The sequence below is a fragment of the Calonectris borealis genome, chromosome 20 (genome assembly GCF_964195595.1).
Source record: "Calonectris borealis chromosome 20, bCalBor7.hap1.2, whole genome shotgun sequence".
Lineage (NCBI taxonomy): Eukaryota > Metazoa > Chordata > Aves > Procellariiformes > Procellariidae > Calonectris > Calonectris borealis.
In genome coordinates this window covers 8801512-8828958 of record NC_134331.1, presented here as the reverse complement: position 1 = coordinate 8828958, position 27447 = coordinate 8801512, and the positions used below count along the sequence as shown (strand labels likewise).

Here is a 27447-nt window from a genome sequence, read left to right as displayed (position 1 = left end):
ATAATCAATATTAAAAATTCTGTTCATAGCTAGAAGACTAAAATTATTTAGAATGCTGTCTCATTCTCAAGTGGAATGTAAGTACTTAAGTGTTCAAATCTAAACTAGCTTTCAAAAGATGTTATTGAAAATTACATACCAGTTTAAATACTGGAAAAATAGAGACTGTAAGAAATTTCATCACCCGCACAGAAAACTATTGTCTAACTGAGGGAACATATCTTCTTTCCTCGTCAGAGTCTTCTGCTGACGTGTCTTCAGTAAAGTGCAGACATGACTTCTCCAGACTCTGAGATGGCCGTCTTTGGGGAGGCAGCTCCTTACCTCCGAAAGTCAGAAAAGGAGAGAATCGAGGCCCAAAACAAGCCTTTCGATGCCAAGTCATCCGTCTTTGTGGCCCATCCTAAGGAATCCTTTGTGAAAGGGACGATCCAGAGCAGGGAATCAGGGAAGGTCACTGTCCAGAGTGAAGCTGGAGAGGTGAGCAAAATGCAAGGCTTGAGAACATAACTTAATTCCCACTCCGGGCTCGTAGCTCACATACATCAGTCTCTCTTCCTTGGCAGACCCTGACCGTGAAGGATGATCAAATCTTCCCCATGAACCCTCCCAAGTACGATAAAATCGAGGACATGGCCATGATGACCCATCTCCACGAACCCGCTGTGCTGTACAACCTCAAAGAGCGTTATGCAGCCTGGATGATCTACGTAAGTACCAGCAGCAGTCTTCCTTTGGGAAGCTCGGAGGAACTGCTCTGCCAGGCTAAGTGGAAGCCAACGTGCTGTCTCCCTTCCTCGCAGACCTACTCGGGTCTCTTCTGTGTCACTGTCAACCCCTACAAGTGGCTGCCGGTGTACAACCCGGAGGTGGTGTTGGCCTACCGAGGCAAGAAGCGCCAGGAGGCCCCTCCACACATCTTCTCCATCTCTGACAATGCCTATCAGTTCATGTTAAATGGTGAGTTGCTTGATAACCCTTTAAATGATATTGTAGTGTGCACTTCAGGAAAAATCTTCCTTTTCCCTGCAGATAGTCTTTGAACATATGGAGTCACGTTTACATCATATATGTCAGTTGAGTAAACTAGAATGCCTGTCTTTAAATGAGATAAGCAGCACAGAAAGCACACTGGGAATGTTGTAGAGGGAAGTCTAGAAATTGTAATTGTGGAGTAAAAAGTCTGATGGAAAGCAGAATTAGCAATGCTACAGAAATGTTGGTGCTCTATCTTAACAAAAAGCATGGAATCAAACATTGCTAACATAATATCCATATCAGAAAGTAAGAAAGAATCACTATAAATTGAAGTTCCAAATCCAAATAAGTGCACTGTCAGAGCTTTTTTACTGCCTTAGAACCCCAAATGGTAAGGGGTTGTCAGATGAAGGAGAGAGAGCCTAAAAGGCAGGAGATACAATGGAAAATGGAAGATTGGCAGAATGGTTAGCTAAGAAATGGCTATTACCTCTCAAGAATAAGATCTCAGACTTACAATGAATAATACCACAGAAATTTTGGCTCAGTGCTCATTAGGGCAGAAGAAAACAAAATGAACTTCAGGAATTACTTGGGGGAAAAAAAAAAAAGAGAACAAAAAGAGCGGTAGCTCCATGGTATCATATTCCATTAAAAAGTGGAACATTGACATCTTGAATAATGCCGTCAGTTCTAGTTTTCTTGTGTTAAAAAAGGAGACAGTGGACCTGGAAAAGTTCACCAAGGGATAAAACAATATTCACAGGCATGAAATAAATTCAGTACGCATAACACTTTGGTGGCAGAGAAGAGAAAACTGAAGGGATATATGACAGAAATTTGTAAAATCAAGAGTTGTATAGAAATCAAGGGTTGAATAGAAAGCAGAATCAGAATTCATTCTTTCCTTCTGTCTAACATTTGAACAGCTAGGAAGCATCAAAACAACTCTCAGTTGAAACATTTTTAAAAAAGCAAAGGGAATCACAAATTGCATACAACAAACTTAAGTCCTGGATATTCTTTATCAAAGAAAATCATATGTTCTAAAGGTCTATTTCAATGACTTAAGTAAGGAGATGAATTCATGCAAAGTCTACCCAAACCATTACATACAACTATACTATGCCTGCCCCAAAAAATCCTTGAACCCAGGAGGGCCTATGGTCTGATCTTGGAAGGCTCTTGAATCTCCAGAAAGTGTCAATTCATTTTATGTTACATGTTTTAGTCACTTTAATCTTATTGACATTACAAAATAATATTTGGGTTTGGTTCTTTCTTGTATACAGAAATATCAATCTTGATTTAAAGAGAATTCTCTTAAAAAGAAGCTAGTATAATTTATCTTGCACCCATATCGAAATAAGACTTTATTTTTTTATTGAGGGAACTTCAAAAACTCCTGAAAGGGATTGAGTGTTACATTTCCAGGGCGTTTTAATTGGGAATTGGCTGTCTAGTGTTCCTGCACTCTTAATGACGCTTAAGTTCACAGTTAGTTTCTCTCATAGATTTTGATTTCTCTGCAATTGAGGAGCACTAAGAAAACTCTTTCTGTCTTTTCACAGATCGTGAGAACCAGTCAATCCTGATCACGTATGTACACCCCCTGCTCGGGTCCCTGCAAGACTCCTAAGTGCTAGGGGACCACCTGCCTGACCAGACGCTCTCTGCTTTTCTCTTTGGTTTGACAGCGGAGAATCCGGTGCAGGGAAGACTGTGAACACAAAGCGTGTTATCCAGTACTTTGCAATAATTGCAGCGAGTGGGGAGAAGAAGAAGGAGGAGCAGTCTGGCAAAATGCAGGTAAATTAATAGATGCTGGCTTGAATCAATGCTTTTCTTTGTTCCTGACATGATTTTTGGAAAGGACAACAAGCAATAATTATTGCCCTGCAGGGAACGCTTGAGGATCAAATCATCAGCGCTAACCCACTGCTGGAGGCCTTTGGAAATGCCAAGACCGTGAGGAATGACAACTCCTCACGCTTTGTAAGTTGTTGCTTTGGACAGAATCTCTCCCTCTCATTACAAGATAAGTGATGGCCCTAGTAGTATTCCACGTAAAGGAGACGTCAAAAGAACCCATCCAGGCTGAAATGCTGCCTCTACTCCTTAACAGGGTAAATTCATCAGAATCCACTTTGGAGCCACAGGCAAACTGGCTTCTGCTGACATTGAAACCTGTAAGAGACTCTCCCAGCCTGATCCTCTTCCTTCCCAAATTCCCACCTCCATGTGCGTTCCTGTGCCTAACTCTTTCTACCTTCCTTGCCAGATCTGCTGGAGAAGTCGAGAGTCACTTTCCAGCTCAAGGCAGAAAGAAGCTACCACATATTTTATCAGGTCACCTCCAACAAGAAGCCAGAGCTAATTGGTAGGAAGGATCATTATGTCTTTTTGAGGATGGCCACTGAGCAACAGGTCCCTCTATTACCTGGTTGGCAAAACTAAGCCTGTGCCTTGCCTCTTCCTGCTTTCAGACATGCTCCTCATTACCACCAACCCTTATGATTTCCACTTTGTGAGTCAAGGTGAGGTCACTGTTCCCAGTATTGATGACCAGGAGGAGCTCATGGCTACAGATGTAAGTACTATAAAGAAAATATTTTTAATGAGATTGTTAAGGCTGTTAGGTAATGCTTTTAATTCATTGTTTCGACTGCAGAGTGCCATTGACATCCTGGGCTTCACTGCTGATGAGAAGACCTCCATCTACAAGCTGACAGGGGCTGTCATGCACTACGGGAACTTGAAGTTCAAGCAGAAACAACGAGAGGAGCAGGCAGAGCCGGATGGCACAGAAGGTCCTTAGCAACTGAGCTTTTAATAAAGAAATCAGTTTTGGGAAGATACTTTATTTAGACAGGACAAAAACCGTAACTTAATCAAGTGAAAACTAAGTAATGTTTCTTTTAGTGTCCATGAAGCTGTAAACCTGATTCTCTGATCCCTGGCCTATCTTACTGAATGGTACTCCTTTGGTTAGCTTTTTGATGGGCTAGTTTCATGCATTTTTCCAGTTAGCATGCAGGGGGTTTTGACAGCCTTTTTTGAAGAGCCAACTTCCCTAGTTTCATACATAGGCTCTGGCATGTACATACTTCTCCTATTGGCAGTGCAGACCATGGCCTATTTAAATATAAGAGCTTTCTTAGATCTTGACTAAGATGTCAAGTTGTAATCTTCATGTATTTTTAAAGTGAAAGTTATTAAAAGCATTGTTTCAGTTTATAAATTTAGTTAAAATATTCAAGGAAAGGTTTCTTACGGATAACTAATTTCAAAAAAAATACCAGTCTTGGCTTTCACAGCTTACCTGTATTCAATACGCTTGCTGCGATACTACATTAGAAGATATGCAGTCAAGAATTTTGAACATTGGTGTCATTTCTGAGACACACACCCATCAATCGAAGTCCAGTCCTTGTCCTATGATCAGTTTTTTCTTTGTCTCTCTTGTCTTTCAGTTGCTGACAAGGCTGCCTACCTGATGGGTCTGAACTCAGCTGACCTGCTCAAAGCCCTCTGCTACCCCCGAGTCAAGGTTGGGAATGAATTTGTGACCAAAGGTCAAACTGTGGAGCAGGTAAAATAATTGGTTACCAGGAATACACGGTTATACGTCAGAATTTCTCTTCAGATGGTCAAAATTCCTTAAAATTTCTCTGTGCAGTAACTTTTGCACATTTCCCCTTTGCTTCAGGTGAACAATGCTGTAGGTGCTCTAGCAAAGGCTGTCTATGAGAGGATGTTCTTGTGGATGGTTGTTCGTATCAATCAACAGCTGGATACCAAGCAACCCAGACAGTACTTCATTGGTGTCCTGGACATTGCTGGCTTTGAGATCTTTGATGTAAGAATTTTGCAACAGCTTCATGGAAGGGACAATGGGTGTTAAGATAATTCTAAGACTTCTTTCATGAAGAGTCAGAGTTTTTGTAAAAAATACAATGATCAAGAGATCTCACTATGAAAAAGATTGGCCTTTTCAACCGCTAGATCTTAATAGGAAAGAAACTAATACCACAGCATGCAAGAATATTAAGCTTAGTTAAAACAAAAGAGAAAAGGAAGAAATCTGTGACAAAGTTATATGGGCCAAAGGTGTGGAAAATATTGAAAGATATTAGAAATGTTCGTGCTGTTGTTGGAAATTATTGAAAGAGATTAGGAAATGTGCATGCTGTTGGTGAAAGAACCCCAAAAGCTTCCATACCAGCGCATGGAAATATCTAAAGCCACTCTCTTAAGAACAGAAAAATATTTGAGCAGCAAATTAAAGCAGTCTTCATGATCGGGATGTTGGGAGATGCAAAGTCTAGTAATAAATTTGTTCCGATAGGAGAAGATCTGCTGAAGTTATTTCCTAAATTTGCTTTAGAATCAAGGGATTCCAAAGGGATAAGGGATAATTATCATAATTAAAGTATCCATATTATGGAGTGATAACAAACAAACAAAAAAACAAAAAAACCTCTACATTACAATGAATTAGAAGTCGTTTCTCTCTTCAGAATGCAAGTACAGTCCCACTGAAGGATTTCTGGGAAAAGGGATAGGGAAGAGGCCTTGTATTTTTCTGAAGAGATACATGAAGGATCAGAACTACACAGGGAAAAGCCTTGTGGTGACGGCAGAACCTTGAAAACATTGCATCTTTTTTTACATTTGGCAGTTCAACAGCTTTGAGCAGCTGTGCATCAACTTCACCAATGAGAAACTGCAACAGTTCTTCAACCACCACATGTTTGTGCTGGAGCAGGAGGAGTACAAGAAGGAGGGAATTGAATGGACATTCATTGACTTTGGGATGGACCTGGCTGCCTGCATTGAGCTCATTGAGAAGGTATCCTTCCTGCTCAGGTGCATTAATGTTGGAATTCTCTAGTTACTGAGGGATATATACAGAATTTGTTTATGTCTGGATTAAAATGATAAATTTCCTATTAAAGTGCTCTGTATATTCTGTAATTTGCAATGTTGCCAGCAATGGTTAAAGGTAGTTCCACAAGTAAAGGTGAAACACCAAGGCTGAAAAATGATGAACCTCAGTTGATTTTCTGTGACAGAAAGAACAGAAACAATCTTATCTTCTGATTTGTTTCACAGCTTTCTGTCCTAACACTAGCCTCTCTCCAATCAAGGAATCTTGTCTGTTGTAATGTCTTCCAGCCCATGGGCATCTTCTCCATCCTGGAAGAGGAGTGCATGTTCCCCAAGGCAACTGACACCTCTTTCAAGAACAAGCTCTACGACCAGCATCTGGGCAAGTCCAGTAACTTCCAGAAACCCAAGCCTGTCAAAGGCAAGCCTGAGGCCCACTTCTCCCTGATACACTATGCTGGTACAGTGGACTACAACATCACTGGCTGGCTTGAGAAGAACAAGGACCCCTTGAACGAAACTGTCATTGGCTTGTACCAGAAATCATCCGTGAAAACACTGGCCTTACTCTTTGCCAACTATGGTGGAGCAGATGCAGGTCAGCTCTGTGAAAATTGTATTTTCAATGTGGGAAAATGTTGACAGGAAATCAAACGGAAAACCTAAATATTTAAAAATTGTTTTCTATTCTGTAGTTCAATGTTCAACATCAATATTTTAATATTGTTTCCCCCTTCTTTCATTTACAGAGGGTGGTGGCAAAAAGGGTGGCAAGAAGAAGGGTTCTTCTTTCCAGACTGTCTCAGCTCTTTTCCGGGTATGTACCGGTTTCCTCACTTTGTCTCTTTTTGCTTGAAGAAATGGAATTTAAAATATGAAAATTGTTGTTATAACTCTTGAAGTCCTATAGCAAGAGGATGAAGAAGATTATGTACTATAGGTAAATTTTCTTTCCATTTAAATGATGGACTAGTTTCTTCTCTTTTTTCAAGATGGAATGATATACTTTCATTAATATATGAAAATGAAAACTCTTTCAAATGGTTGAGGATGTTGTCATTCAGATCTTTTTCCATACACCTCTATTTTTTAAGCTAACTATGACATTGAAATAGGTCAATTTCTTTCAGCCATCGCACACAGTTCAGAATGTTTTGCCAAATAGAGATTTTGGACTTCTGAATCTTTTCAGTACTGCTACCATGCACGATTCATAAGTAATGGAGCAATTCTGAAAAACAGAGAGGCTGGCTTTAAGATTATCACACATAAAAGCCTAGCCAGTATATTGATTCAGGAGGGCAAGCATAAGGAATTGTTCATAGGGAATGAAACTCAGGCTATCAAATGAGTTTATATCCCGTTTTTTGTAAATAATAAATTATGGTGACACAGTAACCAAATTATATTTCCTCTTAATAGTAATGTTCAACAGCAAAATATGGATGAAGACATAAGCTTTTGGACATTAATATGGAAATTTTGCAATCTTGTTTAAATCTGACAAAATATTAACTCCTTTCCATGGATGAAATACATGCAGCTGCAGGGACGCAGGTCTTTCATTTGTTGATCTAAACTTTACCTTGTAATCTCACAGGAGAATTTAAACAAGCTGATGACAAATCTACGCAGCACTCACCCCCATTTTGTACGATGCATCATCCCAAATGAAACAAAAACACCTGGTAAGGGGATCCAGTAGGAGGAAAACTCGAGCCACAGAAGCTCTTCTCCTGAGTATCAAACAGTGGGGTAGTCACTAATGGTGGTGTTTGTTAGGTGCCATGGAGCATGAGCTGGTGCTGCATCAGCTGCGGTGCAATGGCGTGCTGGAAGGGATCAGAATTTGCAGGAAAGGATTCCCCAGCAGAGTCCTGTATGCTGACTTCAAACAAAGGTAAGAGTGCTCTTCCTTCCTCCCCATTCTTTTCCTATTCCACACCTTCTATGTCTTAAATTACTTAAGTATCATATTTACTACACAGTTTGGTGTATACACTCTGTAATCACATCACGTTACAGTAGTGTACTACTGGAAAATGATGAGGTAACGCAAAAGGTTCCTTCACACATCCACTTCACATTTGAACAACAATACACGTTTCCACCTAATGTCCTAAAAATGCCTCTAAACTGTCTTTAGGGATGTCTGTCCCCATCAACGACGCAGTCAGCTGGTGCTGAAAATGACCAGCCGAGAGCTGCTGCTGAGAACAGACTGTGTATCCTAAGACAGACATTTTAACAAGGAACTGAGCTGTAAAATAAAAATGTTTCACTACCAGTTCATGATGATATGACATGGCTGATGATAAGGATTCCCTTGGACTCTGAGTTAACACTATGAAATCTTCACTTACACTGTCTTGAAAGAATGGGCTCTCCCTAATCCATGACATTACTCAGTGAGACACTCAGCTGTTGCTGCAAAGGCTGTGGGGTTCAGTCGCAGTGGTGGTTTCAGTAATGTGGATTTCTTCATGTTCTGCTTTCTCCTACAGATACAGAGTGCTTAATATAAGTGCTATTCCAGACGGTCAGTTCATGGATAGCAAGAAGGCTTCAGAGAAGCTTCTTGGGTCCATTGATGTGGACCACACCCAATACAGATTTGGTCACACCAAGGTAGAAACAAGTCCTGCGTTCACCCACTGCGTGCCTCTGTAACGCGCTACCTGAGACTGAAGTGCTACAATGTTCCCTTCCTTAAGGTGTTCTTCAAAGCTGGGCTGATAGGTCTGCTGGAGGAGATGAGAGATGAGAAACTAGCAGAGATTATGACCAGGACACAAGCCAGGTGCAGGGGCTTCCTGATGAGAGTGGAGTATCAGAGAATGGTGGAGAGGAGGTAGGCATTTCTCACCCACATATCATGTTCTCATGGTACTTGCCTAATGGAGTCTAAATTCACCACCCACAGAGTATGTAATAGCCATGTGAATTTTACTCCAGGGACTCAATCTTCTGTATCCAGTACAACGTTCGTGCATTCATGAACGTCAAGCACTGGCCCTGGATGAAGCTGTTCTTCAAGATCAAGCCCTTGCTGAAGAGCGCAGAATCAGAGAAGGAGATGGCCAACATGAAACAAGAGTTTGAGAAAACCAAGGAAGAGCTTGCAAAGTCTGAGGCAAAGAGGAAGGAGCTGGAGGAGAAAATGGTGACCTTACTGCAGGAAAAAAATGACCTGCAGCTCCAAGTACAGGCGGTGAGTATCACCGTTCATTTGTCCCTGGGAAAAGAACAATAAACAGTCAGAATGCTTCTTACCCTAAGCAGAGACCTGCAGGAAGCTGACTAATGTGCAGTAGAAAACAGTCTAGATCACACACTCTAAAGCTGAGTAAACACGCACTGGCAGGGTCATGGTGAGTCTCATGGCAGCCCCACATGAGACTCAGCATTCCTGCTGTCTGAGGAAAGAGCCGTGTAACACTAGCCAACACGTAATCCACAGCAGAGAGCTCTGAACTGGAAGGGAAATATCTCCATCTACTCAACTTTCAAAGCAGCATATCTGTCTGACAGAGTGAAGGCAACCTGAGAAGGACCCACTTTTCCTACTTACAGCTACACTAGAATGCCTTGATTACTTTCAGAAGCATGGATACTTCTTATTCAAACCCAATTAGAAAAAGGCAGTTTCTTAACACCAAACAAAACACTGCTTGCTCCACTAAATTATTCTCACAAAGCCTTTACTCCCCAAATATTAAGAGGTTCATGATGAATCAATTAAAAAGAAGCAGCTATTGAATACTTTTTCTTTCAGCTACACTCTCTGTGAGGCATTTTTAAGAGGCACAAAAAATTTGGAATCAATGTTGATTCCGGTTGACAAGGTTTCCCAGTAGACACCGGGCAAGATCTTCCGGTTGCTGGAGTGGAAGGCCACGTTCAGCCCCCATTTGAACACATGCCTACTTAGTGATACAAACGACAGAGCAAAGAAACTTCAAACTATTACAACGCACAAAAATCTGTGTCTCCCCACCAGGAAGCAGATAGCTTGGCTGATGCTGAGGAAAGGTGTGACCAGCTCATCAAAACCAAAATCCAGCTGGAAGCCAAAATTAAGGAGGTGACTGAAAGGGCTGAGGATGAGGAGGAAATTAATGCTGAGCTGACAGCCAAGAAGAGAAAACTGGAGGATGAATGTTCAGAGCTGAAGAAAGATATTGATGACCTCGAGTTAACGTTGGCCAAAGTGGAGAAGGAAAAGCATGCCACTGAAAACAAGGTACAGACATGGGGAGTCACAGAAAGGGTGAAGGGACAGATGCCTCCCACAGCAGCAGCCTGGTATCCTCAGAATGAAGCTAGGTTTGGAACATACCGGGAGCATCACAGCAGGGCAGCTAGGCAGCCCAAATGAAGAACAAGCTCCTGGCTAAGCAATGCAAGGTGAAAAGGTCAGTGCACTAGCAGTCCTGTCTTCTACACAGACTTTTGGCACTTTCTTACAATCCACAGGTGAAAAACCTCACAGAGGAGATGGCAGCCCTGGACGAGACCATTGCCAAGCTGACAAAAGAGAAGAAAGCCCTCCAAGAGGCCCATCAGCAGACACTGGACGACCTGCAGGTAGAGGAGGACAAAGTCAATACGTTGACCAAAGCTAAGACCAAGCTGGAGCAGCAAGTGGATGATGTAAGCACAGGTGTAGCTAAATGAAAAAGAAAACTTTGTAGAGGAAAGCGTAGCCAGCAGAGCACTGATGGTCTGGTTCGTTGTAGCTGGAAGGGTCCCTGGAGCAAGAGAAGAAACTGCGCATGGACCTTGAGAGAGCTAAGAGGAAACTCGAAGGAGACCTGAAGCTGGCCCATGACAGCATAATGGATTTGGAAAATGATAAGCAGCAGCTGGATGAGAAACTCAAGAAGTAAGTGTGGCACCTGAGTGTTGGGCTGGTGCACTTTTTTGTTTGTTAGTTTTAGCTCTAACATGGTTTGTTTTGTGCAAAGGAAAGACTTTGAAATCAGCCAGATCCAGAGCAAAATCGAGGATGAGCAAGCCCTGGGCATGCAATTACAGAAGAAGATCAAGGAGCTGCAGGCAAGTCTCTGTTCCTTCTCCTCTTTCACCCAGCCTCAGGGCAGGTAGGAGGAGGGCATGGGTGTGAGGGGTCCGTAATGTTCCCCAGGCTCGTATTGAGGAACTGGAGGAGGAAATTGAGGCAGAACGAACTTCTCGGGCAAAAGCAGAGAAGCATCGGGCTGACCTCTCGAGGGAGCTAGAGGAGATCAGCGAGCGCCTGGAAGAAGCAGGAGGGGCTACCGCAGCTCAGATTGAGATGAACAAGAAGCGTGAGGCAGAATTTCAGAAGATGCGTCGCGACCTCGAAGAGGCCACTCTGCAGCATGAAGCCACGGCTGCCGCCCTGCGGAAGAAGCATGCGGACAGCACAGCTGAGCTTGGGGAGCAGATCGACAACCTGCAACGAGTGAAGCAGAAGCTGGAGAAGGAGAAGAGTGAGCTGAAGATGGAGATTGACGACTTGGCCAGTAACATGGAGTCTGTCTCTAAAGCCAAGGTATGGAATTGCAGTAGAACATGCTCACAGGGTCACGGTATGGCACATAGGCTCCATCTACCAGCCACATGCTCATAAAGAAATCCCTGCTGTGAGGATAAGGCAGAGTCCAGGTGTTCATCTCCTTTCCTTCCTTGTCTTTGCTATGTAGGCAAATCTGGAGAAGATGTGCCGCACTCTGGAAGACCAGCTGAGTGAGATTAAAACAAAGGAGGAGCAGAATCAGCGCATGATCAATGACCTCAATACTCAAAGAGCTCGTCTGCAGACAGAATCAGGTGAGACATCCTCATTCCTGAGGTGCAATGGGAGGACCTGCACACCATGAGGATACCACAGGGTGCAGTATGAGAACTTGTGTCTCAGAGCTACTGATCACAGGTGCTTACAGGAACAAATAGTATTAATAGTTTAGTTACCTTTTTTCATTTTACCCTTCCCAGGTGAATTTTCACGCCAGGTGGAGGAAAAGGATGCTCTGATTTCTCAGCTGTCTAGGGGCAAGCAAGGATTTACCCAACAGATTGAGGAACTCAAGAGACATCTAGAGGAAGAAATAAAGGTCTGGAAGTACCCTACTGTCCACAACCTACATCACTCCTAAAAGCATCTAGAGAATCCTGTCTGATCCAAGATCGGTTCAACAGTTGTTCCCCAAACACATGTAGTACTGGAGGGAACACCACTAATGCACATACCCCAACTCATAAGCTAGAGAGGGAAGGAAGCATGATGGTTTTGATGCTGGAGGAAGTAATCCACAAGGCTTTCATGACATTCTGATGATGCTCTTCTAAGACAGGATTCAGACACATATGTCGAAACACTTACAGAAACAGCAGATTACTGTCCCCAGAGCACCTGTCACTAACACATCCTGATCCTCCAAAACACATTGATGAAGGCTTCATCAGCTTTGCAGTTGCCTAATTAGAGTTTCATTCTAATTTCACTGTCAGTCTCGCTGTCAAGAGGCATCTCAAGACAAGTATTCAGGTTACCAATGCCAATGCCCCCACAGGCCAAGAACGCCCTGGCCCACGCCTTGCAGTCTGCTCGCCATGACTGTGACTTGCTCCGGGAACAATATGAGGAGGAGCAGGAAGCCAAAGGGGAGCTGCAGCGCGCCCTGTCCAAGGCCAACAGCGAAGTGGCCCAGTGGAGAACCAAATACGAGACAGATGCTATTCAGCGCACGGAGGAGCTGGAGGAGGCCAAGTACGTGGGAAGTGGGATGTCGAGTGCCTGGAGAAGACTGAGACTGTCAAGGGAAATTGGAAATTGTTGTCTCTGAGAGTGGGTTAGGACAGGAATGTGACAAAGGTAGGGGTATACTGTCTTTGTGGTAAAGAGGAGAGAGGGAGAGAGAGGAAAAGTGTGCTGTGGAAAAAGCTAGGTTGGAAGGGCAAACACAGCCTTTGGGGCTAGAATGGTTAAGACAGGGCGAATACTCAGTAGATGCTAGGACACAGAAGCGATAGACCCTTTAGACTGCATGCAGTCTTGGAACAGAAAAAACACCGTGAAAAGCGCAAGGCTCAAAGCCCCCAAAGTGGCCAACGGCCCTCTCGGGAACAGTACAAAATTGGCTCCCCTCTAAGCTCTAACCTGGAGCTGTGCTTATCTCCTCCCAGGAAGAAGCTGGCACAGCGCCTGCAGGATGCAGAGGAACATGTCGAAGCTGTGAATGCCAAATGTGCCTCTCTGGAAAAGACAAAGCAGAGGCTGCAGAATGAAGTGGAGGACCTGATGATTGACGTGGAGCGATCAAATGCTGCCTGCGCAGCTCTGGATAAGAAGCAGAAGAACTTTGACAAGGTCTTTTGGGCTCCAGGCCTGGGGCTGCTGGGCAGAGCGTCCCCTCCTGATTGCCACATTCATACTCACGCCCCATTTCTCTTCAGATCCTGGCAGAGTGGAAGCAGAAGTATGAGGAAACACAGGCTGAGCTGGAAGCCTCCCAGAAGGAGTCTCGCTCTCTCAGCACGGAGCTCTTTAAGATGAAGAATGCCTATGAGGAGTCCTTGGACCACCTGGAAACGCTGAAGCGTGAGAACAAGAACTTGCAGCGTAAGTCCCTGGCCCTCTGCTCCTGGCAGGCCTTTCTCACTCTCCACCACCACCCACCACTCCACACGGGTCTGTGCCTGCAGGTCGGCAAAGATGCCTGTCACCTTGGTGTGACAGGGCCCTTCCCATTCTGCTCTGTGCCTGACCGTGCCCTTGGTCTTTGTTCCCACAGAGGAGATTGCTGACCTCACGGAGCAGATTGCCGAGGGAGGAAAGGCGATTCATGAGCTGGAGAAAGTCAAGAAGCAGATTGAGCAGGAGAAAACTGAACTCCAAGCCTCCCTGGAGGAAGCTGAGGTACACACAGTGCTAATAAATGGTGTCCAGACTGAAAGTAAGGGAATGGCTATCTGCAGAGATGGCAGGAAAGCAAGCCTAGATTTCATGAGGTTAAACTGCGTAAGAGATTACGTAGCAAGGAAGCAGTAGTTTAAGTCACTGTTCCTGCTGACTTGTCCAGGCCTCCCTAGAACATGAAGAGGGGAAGATCCTGCGCCTCCAACTTGAGCTCAACCAGGTGAAGTCTGAGATTGACAGGAAGATAGCAGAGAAAGATGAGGAGATTGACCAGATGAAGAGAAACCACCTCAGAATTGTGGAGACCATGCAGAGCACCCTGGATGCTGAGATCAGGAGCAGGAATGAAGCCCTGCGGCTGAAGAAGAAGATGGAGGGAGACCTGAATGAAATGGAGATCCAGCTGAGCCATGCCAACCGCGTGGCTGCAGAGGCACAAAAGAACCTGAGAAACACACAGGCAGTGCTCAAGGTCCGTTCAGCAAAGCTACCGAAAGAGAAATGACATCCCTGACATCTTTGGCACCCAAATGCACGCTGTCTCCTTGCAATTTCTCTTGTCTCTTTTACAGGATACCCAGATACACTTGGACGATGCTCTCAGGACACAGGAGGACCTGAAGGAGCAGGTGGCCATGGTGGAGCGCAGAGCAAACCTACTGCAGGCTGAAGTTGAGGAGCTACGGGCAGCCCTGGAGCAGACGGAGCGGTCGAGGAAAGTGGCTGAGCAGGAGCTTCTGGATGCCACTGAACGTGTGCAGCTCCTCCACACCCAGGTCAGGCACTCTGCTGGAAATTAATCCCATCAACAAGGGTTAACAAAGAATACGGTTGCTATGCATCTTGTAAGTGATTGCTATGTAAACACTTGAATAACCATGCTGTGATACGGCCAATCTAGCCAGCCACCCATGTCTGGTTTGCTGCTATGGCTCTAAAGAGAACTCGTGCGTTAAAGACTTTCATAAACAATACTCACACTTTCAACTCTTGATGTAGAGGCATTAGGTCTAACAGTACAAATCATGTCTTTCCTGTTGCACAGAACACCAGCTTAATCAACACCAAGAAGAAGCTGGAAACGGACATTACCCAAATTCAGGGTGAAATGGAGGATATGATCCAGGAAGCCCGCAATGCTGAAGAGAAGGCCAAGAAGGCCATCACGGATGTGAGTCGGGGACTCCTTTCATTGCTGATGGGGGATGTATTCTTCCCCCAAATGTCTCCAGCCCCAAAATGGCTTTGACCTTTTGCTCTCATCAGGCAGCCATGATGGCAGAAGAGCTGAAGAAGGAGCAGGACACCAGCGCCCACCTGGAGAGGATGAAGAAGAACCTGGACCAGACGGTGAAGGACTTGCAGCACCGTCTGGATGAGGCTGAGCAGTTGGCACTGAAGGGAGGCAAGAAGCAAATCCAGAAGCTGGAGGCCAGAGTGCGTAGGGCTGGTATTCGTGCATGAGTGAACACGTCACGTAAGTAACCACCGGGGAAGCTCCAAAGATGGGCTTCTCACTGCAGGTGCGGGAGCTGGAAGGGGAGGTTGATGCTGAGCAGAAGCGCAGCGCTGAAGCCGTGAAGGGTGTGCGCAAGTACGAGAGGAGAGTGAAGGAGCTGACCTACCAGGTAAGGCAGGAGGCCTCCTTGGGCTGACAGAGTTTTCTCACAGCAAGTCAGATTTTGTGCACACCATCCCCAAGGGGAATTGTTAACCTCACATGGTGGAAAACCAAGAATTCATTCTCTTTCCTGTTTGCCAACTGCTCTAGTCTGAGGAAGACCGGAAGAATATTCTCAGGCTGCAGGATCTGGTGGACAAGCTGCAAATGAAGGTGAAATCCTACAAGAGACAAGCTGAGGAGGCTGTAAGTATTGCTTGGAGAACGGGCAAGAGCCACCTTCCATCAGGGCAGCGCACTCATTGAGATGAGTATGAATACCAGGAAAGGAGCATGAAAGAAACTCCCAAGACACAACAGTCGTGGCCACGTCGTTTTACTATCGTGTCATGAGGCCTTGCTGAGTTCTGGGCACCCTGCAGCTGTCGGGGAGGAACTGAGGGAAGTTCTGCAGCCTGTTTTATACAGGAGGTCGGACTAAACAAACCCAGGGGCCGCATCCACTGACTGAAGTTAACTGAAGTCCCTGAATCTCTGGTGCTGATCACCAGCAGAAGGCTTCAGGGTCTTTCTCAACCTGATAGATCACACTGCTAGTTGGGCAGCAAGTAGTGGGAGAATAAGTACACAAATGACAAATCCACGTGACGAAATTGCTCCTCACGCATGACACGGTAGCGGTGAAGTTTTTCACAGTGGGGTCCTGAATAAGGGAGGATGAGGAGGTCTGTGTGAGGCTTATGTGTAAGCAGTGGTGGGTGGGGGATGGAAGTTTGTGCCTTCCCTCAAGGAAGAACCGCAGCCCCGCAAGGCCGAGGCACAGGAGGACTGAAACCCCTGCCCTGGACTCCTCACCACCGACTCCCTCTCCCCACACAGGAGGAGCTGTCCAATGTCAACCTCTCCAAGTTCCGCAAGATCCAGCACGAGCTGGAGGAAGCCGAGGAACGGGCTGACATTGCAGAGTCACAGGTCAACAAGCTCCGAGTGAAGAGCCGGGAGTTTCATGGCAAGAAGATAGAAGAGGAAGAGTGAGGATGTCATGAGGCAGCAAAGTGACCTGAGGGCTGCACAAAATGTGAACCTCTCAGTCACTTTCTTCTGTAATTAGTCTTTGTAACCATGTGGATGTCTAGAAAATAAAGAATGTAGATTCCTTTGCATACGCACCGTGAGCACCAGTTTTCTTTTGTTTCTCTTTTTACTGGTTAGGGCTATGTCATCGCTAGCTTTTGGGCACAGCTTTGGCTTATAACTTTTGTGCACCTATGTCACGGTACAGCTTTCTGTCATCTAGTTCCTAACTACTTATCCCTTCTTTACTTAGTGACTGGGGCAGGAATAGAAATTTAACTTCACATGAAGAGAAACCAAGGACACTAATTCCTGACAGTGACTCCTGTCAGGTCAGCTTTCCTACTGTTCTGTCCAAAAGAACATCTTATGTTATATTTACCCACACAGCACCTCAGCACTTTCCAGTTGTGCAGCAGGTCAGGTGTGTGCTGCTCCTTTTGCTGGCCACCATCCAAGGCAGATTTGTGGAGGGCTGATAACCAATCGAATTTATGGTTTCTGGGGAAGCTGACAGAATGTGGTCTTTTGTCTCCACTATGTTTGCTTCATGAATTTAATTAGATAGGGGGACTGGGAAGAGTATCACCTCCCCTTGGACTAAAACTGGAGAAGGCTGGCGACAGTTCTGTGACAATGCCTTTAATTCCCGTAAATGAGATCAGTGTCCACAAAAGCTGAGTCTCTGGCACACTACCCTCCAAAACACTACCCTGACTGGGGGAATCCTTCTTTCCTGATGAGAGAGCCCAGCTGTTCAGTGTGGTGCTTTCCTTAGTGGTATTGTAGAAACTCAAGGCCTCAACCAGGAGCTTCTCTCACCAGCCTATGGCAAGACAGGTCAGAGCAGAGAAGAGGTAGCTGCAGTAGCGCGTCAGTGGAAGGGAAACACAGCGGTGTTCCTTAGTAGCTGACATGTCCCGTCTAGCCCACTGACTTTCCACTCCATGTGCAGAAAAAGTAACAAGGAAGCTGGGCAGACAAATGGCAGCTTGATTCTGGGCCTGAGCAGAGCTCCACATGAACTGACAATGAAGACTTGAGAGCAGGGGTAAAAAGCCATCATGCTCAGTCTCAATCACTGCCTGTTGGGGCAGAGCTCAAAGGGCTGGAGCTCACTGTCACAGCCACGGCTTCTGAATTCCCAGTGAGCACTGGACCAACCCAGCATATGTAACACCTGCTGGGAAAGAACTGGTATGGGGAACTGAGGTCAGATACTTTGTGTCCTTCCAAAGGGAGTATTCCATTAAACTCAAGTCAGCCTTATATGTGAATCAACACAGAAACTTTGAAAGGGTAGATGAGCACGTGGACAGGGAGATCCAGCTGGCATAATTGACCAGGATTTCCAAAACCTTTCAGCAAGGTGCCCCAACAAAGGCTTTTACAGAAGTGATGAAGCCATGGGATAAGAAGGAAGCTTCTCATTCAGATAAATAATGCTCAAAGACACAGAATGAGGGAGAAAAGTTATATGCGCTGGGGCCTGTGTTGTTCAAGCTATTGATAAAGCAAGCTGAAGAGGTGTTGAACAGGAAGGAACACAATGTTTCCCAATGAAATAGCCCTTTTCCAGGCAGTAAGGACAATGACTGATGCCTAAGAACCACAGAAGGCTTTCATGACGCTGAGCAAACAGTGCCATTAAACAGCATGCAAAATTCAGTACAGTTAAAACCACAAAACTATACGCGTGGGGGAACTTAATGCAGTGTCACATATAAAAAGATGGACTCTGAGCTGACGATTACCCGTCAGGAGCAAGGTCTTCCACAAGTGCTGCATAACTGTGTGAAAATATCCGCTCATCTCTCAGCAGTGGTGGCAAAAGAGAAAATGAAAAGAGTCAAACTGAATTTGCAAGGAATTATGATTCCAAAGGCAATAAGGTCGATCAGACGCATGGAGGGGCTGCCATAGGAGGACCAATTAAACACACCCGGAGACTTAAGTTAGGAAAGGAGACCACTGAGTGGGCATACAAAGCAGAACTATAAAATCAGCACAGTGTGGAGAGGCTTGACAGGGATCAATGTTCTAACTGGCTCTGGCATTGAAAGAAGCAGGAGAGTGCAGAGGGCAGAAGGTGGAGGACAGTGTGTGTGTGTTTCTGTGCGCAAATCAAATGAAACTACCTGAAGGCAAAGTATTCAAAACCACAAAGACACATGGGTTCTTCACAAAGTATGCATTTAAGCTGTGGTACTCCTTGTCACTGCAACCTGAAGTATTAGGTGGATTCAAAAGAAACTCGGTCACGTTTATGGAGAGAAAATCTACTGGACGTAACTACAGAGAAACCCTGTCCATGGTGCAAAGGCTCAGAGCTGTACGGAAAGACAGAGGTTACCAGAACACTTGATGGTAACAGCTGTTACCATTTGGGAGAATGGAGGGCATCCTCCACTCCGAACCCATTTTGTGGGTAGAAAGTGAGGCTGCCAGTCATAACACACCCATCAAATGAGGTACCCCGAGGAGACACAGGTATAAACACATAGTTGCTGAATCCCACTGTTTTTATGCAGGAGATGTTTGGATTGCCACAGTAACAGCACTACTGGACCTCCATAGGAAAGCTGGGAGAAATACAGTCCAGCATACATGACAGCTTGGAATTGGAGCCTAAAGAAGTAAAGTCCAAGCTTAGCTAACGTGTGAGGCCGAGAGCAGTGTAGGGTCACGGGATGGCTCTGCTCTGAGACCCTATGAGTCACCCTGCAAGATACTGGCTAACTGGAGGCACTTCTCAGGGAGCTGAAGAGACTGATCTGGAAGGAAGGCAATATACACCTGTGCTGCCTTGCAAAGCAGTTGCCAAGTGAAGTGGCCATTGCAGCTTGAGCTGGAGAGGATATGAGGCACATTTTCCCAAATCTACTTGCTTAGAGCTCAAACAATGTCCCCACCTCTCGGGTTAAACTCAGACCTTGCCAAGTACAAGCATCGTGGAGAGAAAGGTGTATCCCCAGCAGCCTTTAGTGGAGTGAGCAGGGAACCTCCTCAGGACAGGGGATGCAGGCGCTGTTAGAGCACCCTGACAGTATGGCTGCTGGCCATCTGGTGGCACGTCGCCATCCTTGCTTCATTTCTGACCCATTTCCTTCCCTGTTCTTACCCAAGAGGTCTGTTCTCCTCCTCACCTGCCCTGTAGCAGGAGCCCACCAGCTGCTTTGATGGGTGATGGAAAGGGCATTTGGAAGGTCACCTTCTCACCAGCCAGGATCCACTGCCCAGCAGCGATTGCTTCCAGAGACGTTAGCTGAGAACATAAGAGGCGTCTGAGTAACCGTGCAACTCGGGCACTCGTTGAAGTGCAGCCCAACTTCAAATGACAGGTCTGTCCTACCAGCCACTCTGCTTACCTTTCCAGTAGACAACCTGGTCCTCCTCCACTGAGATGCTTAGTCTTTCTCAGGCTGCAGGAAGCCATGTAAGAATGTCATCACTGGAAAGCGAAGACACGACCAATAGAAAAAGCTGTGAATCAAACTCCCTAGAGGAAAGATGCATTCAATTCCCATTTCCCGCCTGTGAGGTCAGGGAAGACCTGCAGAACCTGGCCTCTGAGAGGAGAAGCAGCATGAGGAGATGGCAAAAGGCCATCCCTGTCTCTCCGTGGCTATCCTGAGATAGGATATATCTTAATCAGGTAACCCACAAACACCTACGTGGAGTAGACATGGTATGCTAGGCATGGAGAAAGTACTCCTCATATTTAATCCCACATGACTTAATGCCCATCAGCAGAATAAACAGGCTTCTTAATAAGGAAAGTGTGCCCGTACCATATGCAGGCTCCAGCACTCAGCCATATCTGAGCAGAAGGGCAGGGAAGAGGAGTTTTCCTCCAAAGGATTAGGGTGCTGGCATTTCTGTTCAGCTTCGGCTAGCATTCCTGGGAGTTCTCCTTTTACACACAGGACTGCTGTCTGAAGAAACACTGCTGAAGTGGAGGCCGGGCATTCCCTGTCAGACCGCCCATTGGGTCTGGTGACGCCTCTCTCAGATGCCTAACAAATAATTGCAGCATAACTGACAACACCATTTGAAAGCTGCACTTCTTACAGTGGATGTTTTCAAACCTCCTTTGTCTCTGCTCATGCTGGAAATGCTTCTGCTCCACCTCTAAGCACCTTGGGTTCAGTGCTGAACAAATGCAATCCCTACCCATTGCTGAACGGAGGTTTACGATATCTTTATTTTTTCACCTAAGAAGTGCCATACAACATCACCCGTGAGAGACACCATCCCACTAACCCTGTGAGCAGGAAATCCGCTCTGTGAAACAAATTAAAAAATCTGGAAGGAAGGAAGGAAGGAAGGAAGGAGGGAAGGAAGGAAGAAGGAAGGAAGGAAGGAAGGAAGGAAGGAAGGAAGGAAGGAAGGAAGGAAGGAAGGAAGGAAGGAAGGAAGGAAAGAAGGAAGGAAGGAAGGAAGGAATTGTGGATGCTTTGGTGACACACTAACATCTCACCTCTGCTGTAGGTCCCACTTCAGCAACCAGTGTTCTCTATCAAGTCTGCTTTGCCACACACTAGCTCAAAGCTAGATCTTCCATGTCACACGATCCACTGGTGATTCTCAGGGAGCACTGATCCCTACAGGCATGCTCTGCTAATCCGGACAGCATGGTTGGTAACACCAGCATGCTGCAAATCCCACAGGGACTGCTTTTTCAAAGTCATCTACCAGAACCACAAACTTTACCCCATCTTTCTGGGCTTAGCAGAAGAGTAGTAGATTCAGCTCTGTCTCACAGAAGCATTTTGGAAACAGCCGAGAGAGGGTTTGACCCCACCCTGGCCTTTCATGTTTCCGGGCGTGGCTTCTTACTTTACCAGGGACGTGTTAAGTATTGAACTTAACAGTATGTGTAATACCTCTGTGAAACAATGGTTCCAGCAGCAACTGGGGGGAAAGCCCGCATTGGCTGGGAACAAACACTGTGGGGCCCAGGTCAAGGAATAGTTTTCTGCGAAGCCTCAAAGGGCTAGCTGAGGTATGAGGTCTGGCAGCCATGTCCACCGGCTGGTACAAGTCAGTATCCCTCCTGCAGTGTGCAGGGCCAGCAGACACCTTCCTGCTTGCAGACGGTCACAGGCTTCGCTGCCAACAGGAAGCACAGTGTGACACAAGGAACCAATGGGCAGGCCCAAAGTATATTTGATCTGCGCTTCGTAGTTGGTTGTATTTAGGGGCACAGGCACATCAGTTTCTTTCAATCAGGCCCATTCAGCAGCACAGACTTTGTGCCTTCTAGTTGCTCCATGGGATCTTGCTAAAGGCAGAAGATTTGGAAGAAGTTGCTTGGCCATCAGTGCTGCAGGTAATGCCTTCAGCTATCAGCTATCTAGAACTGTCAGCAGGGCACGAGCAGCTGGGGGGTGGAGTGTAAAGAAGGAAGGCCGGGCTGGGGAGATTGGTGGAGGAAGGGGTAACTAGTTGGAGGAACTACTGGGAACGGAGCAGCTAACAAGAATGGCCAGGGTAGCAGGATCAGCTAGCTGGAAAAATGGGCAGCTCAGTTTAAGCCACGCCATCCATTGGCTTACGACAGTTACGGGACTTCACCTCCACAAGCTGTGCTGAGGTGTTTTCCAGGAAGAGGAACAGTCGGCTGGCTGCTACTTAGTGGCCTGACTAAAACTTCAGAGAAGAGGACTTTACATGATCACTGAGGCACTTCAGGATGGCTTGGGAAAAGAGGGATGGCTTATCCTATTATGTTGCCCTGAATAATACCCCTCCTCAAAATGCCTGTGAAATCCATGGTGCGGCTGCTTTAGGATGGCTTCATGGATAAAGGAATCTAATGAGAGTAACAAAGGTACCCAACGCTATTGTGAAAGCATGAACGGCGTGAGGGTGACCTTCAAAGACTTAGATGGGAGCTCACCAACTCAGCTACCTTTCTGCACTGGAATTCACTGCTGCCAAGGTTAAATTTTACACCACACGTACTGACACCCAAGAGTACTGACCCCTTCTTGAACTTTGCTCGTTGATTCCCACGTGGTCCAACTGGGTTTGCTTTAGTTGCTTCTCTCTGGGCAGAAGGGAAGACCTGTGGTCCTGAAATGGAGGCCAGAGGCTTGCAACCATGCTTCTTCTCCTGTTATTGCAAGCTGGCCAGGAGGTCCTGGTCAGCTTGGTCAGGGGTGGAAGGAGTGGAGGACCTAAGCAGGAGGCCTGAAGGTGGTTCCTTCTCCACGACAATGTTCTCCATGACAATGACATGGAGATACTGGGCCTGGAATTTCCTTCTAACTAGACGGGTTACAAGGCTGATGCTGCTGCTCTAAGAATTAATTCTCATTAATTTCCTAAAGGAAAAGTTACAGCTTATGTTTATGAATGGTAGGCATGCTGAATGGGTAGCATGACTGGGAATGGGACTTCTCCAGTGTTCATTGCTGCTTCTGTTTACTTTGTATTACAGCGAAATGTTTAAAGCTGAGCCTGGAATAGTGTAATGCTCAACCCTGTCATCACCACCGCTGGGCCTGACCTACCGAGCTTGTACCATATTTGCGCTACAAGACAACTGAAAGAAGGATAAGAAGACACATCTGGTGCCACTTGCAGAAGTCACACAGTGGTGGGGACACCACTATTTCATGGAGAGTTTTTGTGGTTTTTTAGCTGAACTCACTAGCAGAAGCATTCTCAGTGCCAAGACTGAACCTCTACATGCAATAGTTTGGAGAATTTTGCTTGCTTTCAACAATCCTCCTGACTATTACTTGATTAATAGCAGTCACCTTTCGAGGTATGTTTTGCTCCGTCACACCAGACACAGCCCACACATCTGTAACTGCTTTATGTTAACTTCCATTGCGTGTACCTGGGGACTAAGGTATCAATGCAGAGCTATTAATAGACAGAAGTCAACTTCTGTGCTGAGCACAGAAAGTCCAAATAGAGCTCCATTGCAACTGCAGTTTCTTCTTCAAGAGGTAGCCAGCGCATACATTCACGCTGTGGATTTGTTATCTGCTGCTAGCACTTGACCAGAGAAATGTTCCGTCAAAGGACAACCTCCTCCAACACCTTCCAGCTACGTGCAGGGTGAGGTGGGACAGTGTGCCGTGTGCTGCAGTTCTTCTGCACCCTGAGCAGTCAGGCAGCCTTCCACATCTTCCTTTCAGGAAGCAGCTGTCTGTAGTTTTCTGGGTTCTCCTTTACACATCTCCTAGTCGTCTTCTCAGCTACAAATGGTCTTCTCTTGGAATATTTTTCCTTCTAAATCTGAATGGAAGTCAGCTCATTACCTCTCCCTGACTCTGCCCACAGTCAGTTAGGGAACTTGCAGATGAAGTTGCTAAGCCACTCTTTGTCATATTTGAAAAGTCGTGGCAGACTGGTGAAGTTCCCAGTGACTGGAAAAGGGGAAACATAACCCCCATTTTTAAAAAGGGAAAAAAGGAAGACCTGGGGAACTACAGGCCAGTCAGTCTCACTTCTGTGCCCAGCAAGATCATGGAGCACATCCTCCTGGAAAGTATGCTAAGGCACATGGAGAACAGAGAGGTGATTGGTGAGAGCCAACATGGCTTCACGAAGGGCAAATCGTGCCTGACAAATTTGGTGGCCTTCTACGACGGGTTACAGCACTGGTGGATAAGGGAAGAGCGACTGACGTCGTCTACCTGGACTTGTGAAAAGCGTTGGATACTGTCCCGCACAATATCCTTGTCTCTAAAATGGAGAGACAGGGATTTGACGGGTGTACCACTCAATGGATAAGGAATTGGCTGGATACTCGCACTCAAAGAGTTGCGGTCAACGGCTCGATGTCCGGGTGGAGACCAGTGATGAGTGGTGTCCCTCAGGGGTCCGTATTGAGACCAGTATTATTTAACATTTTTGTTGGGGACAGTGGGATTGAGTACACCCTCAGCAAGTTTGCAGATGACACCAAAGCTGAGTGATGTGGTTGATAGTCTAGAGGGAAGGGATGCCTTCCAGAGGGACCTTGACAAGCTAGAGAAGTGGGCCCGTGCAAACCTCATGAAGTTCAACAAGGCCTGGTTGGTGCAATCCCAAACACGGATACAGGCTGGGCAAAGAGTGGATTGAGAGCAGCCCTGTGGAGAAGGACTTGGGGGTATTGGTGCATGAAAAACTGAATATGAGCCGGCAACGTGCGGTTGCAGCCCAGAAGGCCAACCGTATCCTGGGCTGCATCAAAAGAAGTGTGGCCAGCAGATTGAGGGAAGTGATTCTGCCCCTCTACTCTGCTCTCGTGAGACCCCACCTGGAGAACTGTGTTCAGCTCTGGGGCTCCCAGCATAAGAAAGACATGGACCTGCTCGAGTGGGTCCAGAGGAGGGCCACAAAGATGATCAGGGGGCTGGAGTACCTCCCCTATGAGGACAGGCTGAAAGAGTTGGGGTTGTTTAGCCTAGAGAAGAGAAGGCTCTGGGCAGACCTTATAGCAGCCTTCCAGTACTTAAAGGGCACCTACAGGAAAGATGGGGAGGGACCCATTATCACGGAGTGTAGTGATAGGATGAGGGGTAACGGTTTTAAATGGAAAGAGGGTGGATTTCCATTCAATATTAGGAAGAAATTCTTTACTGTGAGGGTGGTGAGACACTGGAACGGGTTGCCCAGAGAAGTTGTGAATGTCCCTTCCCTGGAAGTGTTCAACGCCAGGTTGGATGAGGCTTTGAGCAACCTGATCTAGTGGAAGGTATCCCTGCCCATGGCAGGGGGGTTGGAGCTGGATGGTCTCTAAGGTCCCTTCCAACCCAAACCATGCTATGATTCTATTTTATGATTCTATACACGGTAGGAGTGAGTGCACCCTCAGCAAGTTTGCAGATGACACCAAGCTGAGTGTTGCAGTTGATCCAAGAGTGGGAAGGGATGCCATCCAGAGGGACCTTGATGGGCTTGAAGAGTGAGTCCATGTGAACCTGATGAAGTTCAACAAGGCCAAATGCAAGGTCCTGCACCTGGGTCAGGGCAATCCCCACTACCAGTATCTACCAGGGGATGACTGGATGGAGAGCAGCCCTGCAGAGAGAGGTGATTCTCCCCTTCTACTCTGCCCTCATGAGACCCCACCTGGAGTACTGTATCCAGCTTGGGGGCCACCAGTACAAGAAAGACATGGACCTGCTCGAGCAGGTGCAGAGGAGGGCCACAGAAATGGTCCAAGGACTGGAACATCTCTGCTACGAAGAAAGGCTGAGAGAGTTGGGCCTGTTCAGCCTGGAGATGAGAAGGTTCTGCGGAGACCTTATAGCAGCCTTTCAATATATAAAGGAGGCTTACAAGAAAGATGGAGAAAGACTTTTTACCAAGGCCTGTAGCGACAGGACAAGGGGCAGAGGTTTTAAACTGAAGAGGGTAGATTCTGGCTGGATATAAGGAAGACACTTTTTAAGACGAGGCTGCTGAGACACTGGAACAGATTGGCCCCAGAATTTGGGAATGACCCACCATTGGAAGTGTTCAAGCTCAGGTTGGATGGGGCTTTGAGCAACCTGATCTAGTCAAAGATATCCCTGCCCACAGCAGGGGTGTTGCACTAGATGCTCCTTTTAAGGTCCCTTCCAATCCAAACCATTCTATGATTCTGTCCTCTAACTTCTGCATGTCCATGGGAGTCAGAGATTGCCCAGAGAGGCAGGACTTCAGATGCACCCCTGCGCTCACTGTTTCCTGCTGGTTGTTTCTGGGCTCCTCCTGGGCAGGGCACAGGGCGTTTCCATCAGCCTCCCCATGCCCAGCGGGGCAGGGAGCCCAGGGGGTGAGCTCTGAGTTTGAACTCCAAAAAAGTGGGTGCTGCAGTGCCAGAGCCCTCCTTGGAACAAGCTCTTCATGCACAGGCCAGTGCTAGATGCTGGATATTACCTTGGATCGCAGGCATCATTTTCCTGATTTTGCCCCTGTGTTATTCACCGAGCTTTACCCACTGAGCTCTTTTAATAACCAAAATGCCAATGACCAGGAGAAGAGCGTGTTTAGATCTGACCATGTTTAAAGCAGCTCAAGTGACAGTGCCCTTTTCCTAGAACTAGATCAGTCACTTCCCAGGACTACCGGCAAATTCCCCCTTTCTCAGAGTACCAGCATTGTACAGGACTGCCTACCACCCCTCATGTTCTGGTATAGGCAGCACTGTGTTGATAGCTTTTGTTCTTTTGTTGCTGGAACTGTATGAATGTGTAAACGTGCAAGATATTTGTGACGGGATGGGCGTGCTGGGCTGAGGATGTATCAGAGAGCAGAGCATCTCAGACTGTATGCTCTGTGTGTGACTGTGTGTGGAGTCGTGTTTGGATGGAGGGGTGCTTTTTTGGAGTTGTAGGTAGTGAAGGGCTACAGGGACCTCCCCTGCTTCCTGACTTGGTTCATGACATTGCTTGATATATGTTGACAGTGGATACACGTATGAGGAACAGGCTTAAGCTGTTTAGAAGGTTACTTTGCATTTTTGGCTCTGTCATGCTCTTAAAAATCTGTACTAAAGGTGGAGGTACAGTAAAATCTTTGTTAGTTACTTTAGTGCTAGTCACTAAATATTACATATTTATACTTAATGAGCTTTGTACCTAATGCATTTTTGTATGTACGTTATCCTTCAACAGGAATGTTTAGAAAAAGAATGTAATTGTTTCTTTGTCTTGGGCTGCATCTCAGTTCCCAAGAACGTTGTATGTAGGAACTTGGACTGTAAAACATTTTGTTTCTCTTGTTTCAAATATTAGATAAACATGAGTTAAATTCATTTAACAAGAACATTTTACCTTTTTTTTTCACACAGTTTATCTACTGCCTTTAATGCATTTCTTCATTAGCCTCAGAACATCATGTGGAAAACATTAATGTTATCTGCACAGTACAGCTGAAAGAGTTGCAGCACAGACATGCAATACAAATTTGCCTTGAGTCCAGGAGGAAATCACTGGAAATGCAGCAATAGAATCCATAAGTCCTACATCCAAGTTCTCCAAGTGCCTTG

General features: G+C 46.1%; 1 protein-coding gene across 1 annotated transcript; it reads left to right on the top strand.

The window, feature by feature from the left end:
* The first annotated feature begins 273 nt into the window (after positions 1-273).
* On the top strand, positions 274-16558 carry LOC142091023 (myosin heavy chain, skeletal muscle, adult-like). Its single transcript, XM_075169739.1, has 38 exons — positions 274-480; positions 567-710; positions 804-960; positions 2550-2577; positions 2676-2787; positions 2881-2973; positions 3104-3167; positions 3260-3358; positions 3465-3568; positions 3650-3788; positions 4452-4570; positions 4688-4837; positions 5660-5830; positions 6157-6466; positions 6618-6685; positions 7469-7556; positions 7651-7768; positions 8373-8496; positions 8583-8719; positions 8824-9079; positions 9869-10111; positions 10345-10521; positions 10608-10753; positions 10836-10926; positions 11015-11404; positions 11556-11682; positions 11848-11966; positions 12426-12622; positions 13039-13222; positions 13309-13474; positions 13647-13771; positions 13935-14243; positions 14344-14547; positions 14817-14942; positions 15038-15208; positions 15295-15399; positions 15543-15638; positions 16272-16558. The coding sequence occupies exons 1-38, from the start codon at positions 274-276 to the stop codon at positions 16425-16427; spliced, it is 5820 nt and encodes a 1939-aa protein (XP_075025840.1). The 3' UTR covers positions 16428-16558.
* Positions 16559-27447: the final 10889 nt, after the last annotated feature.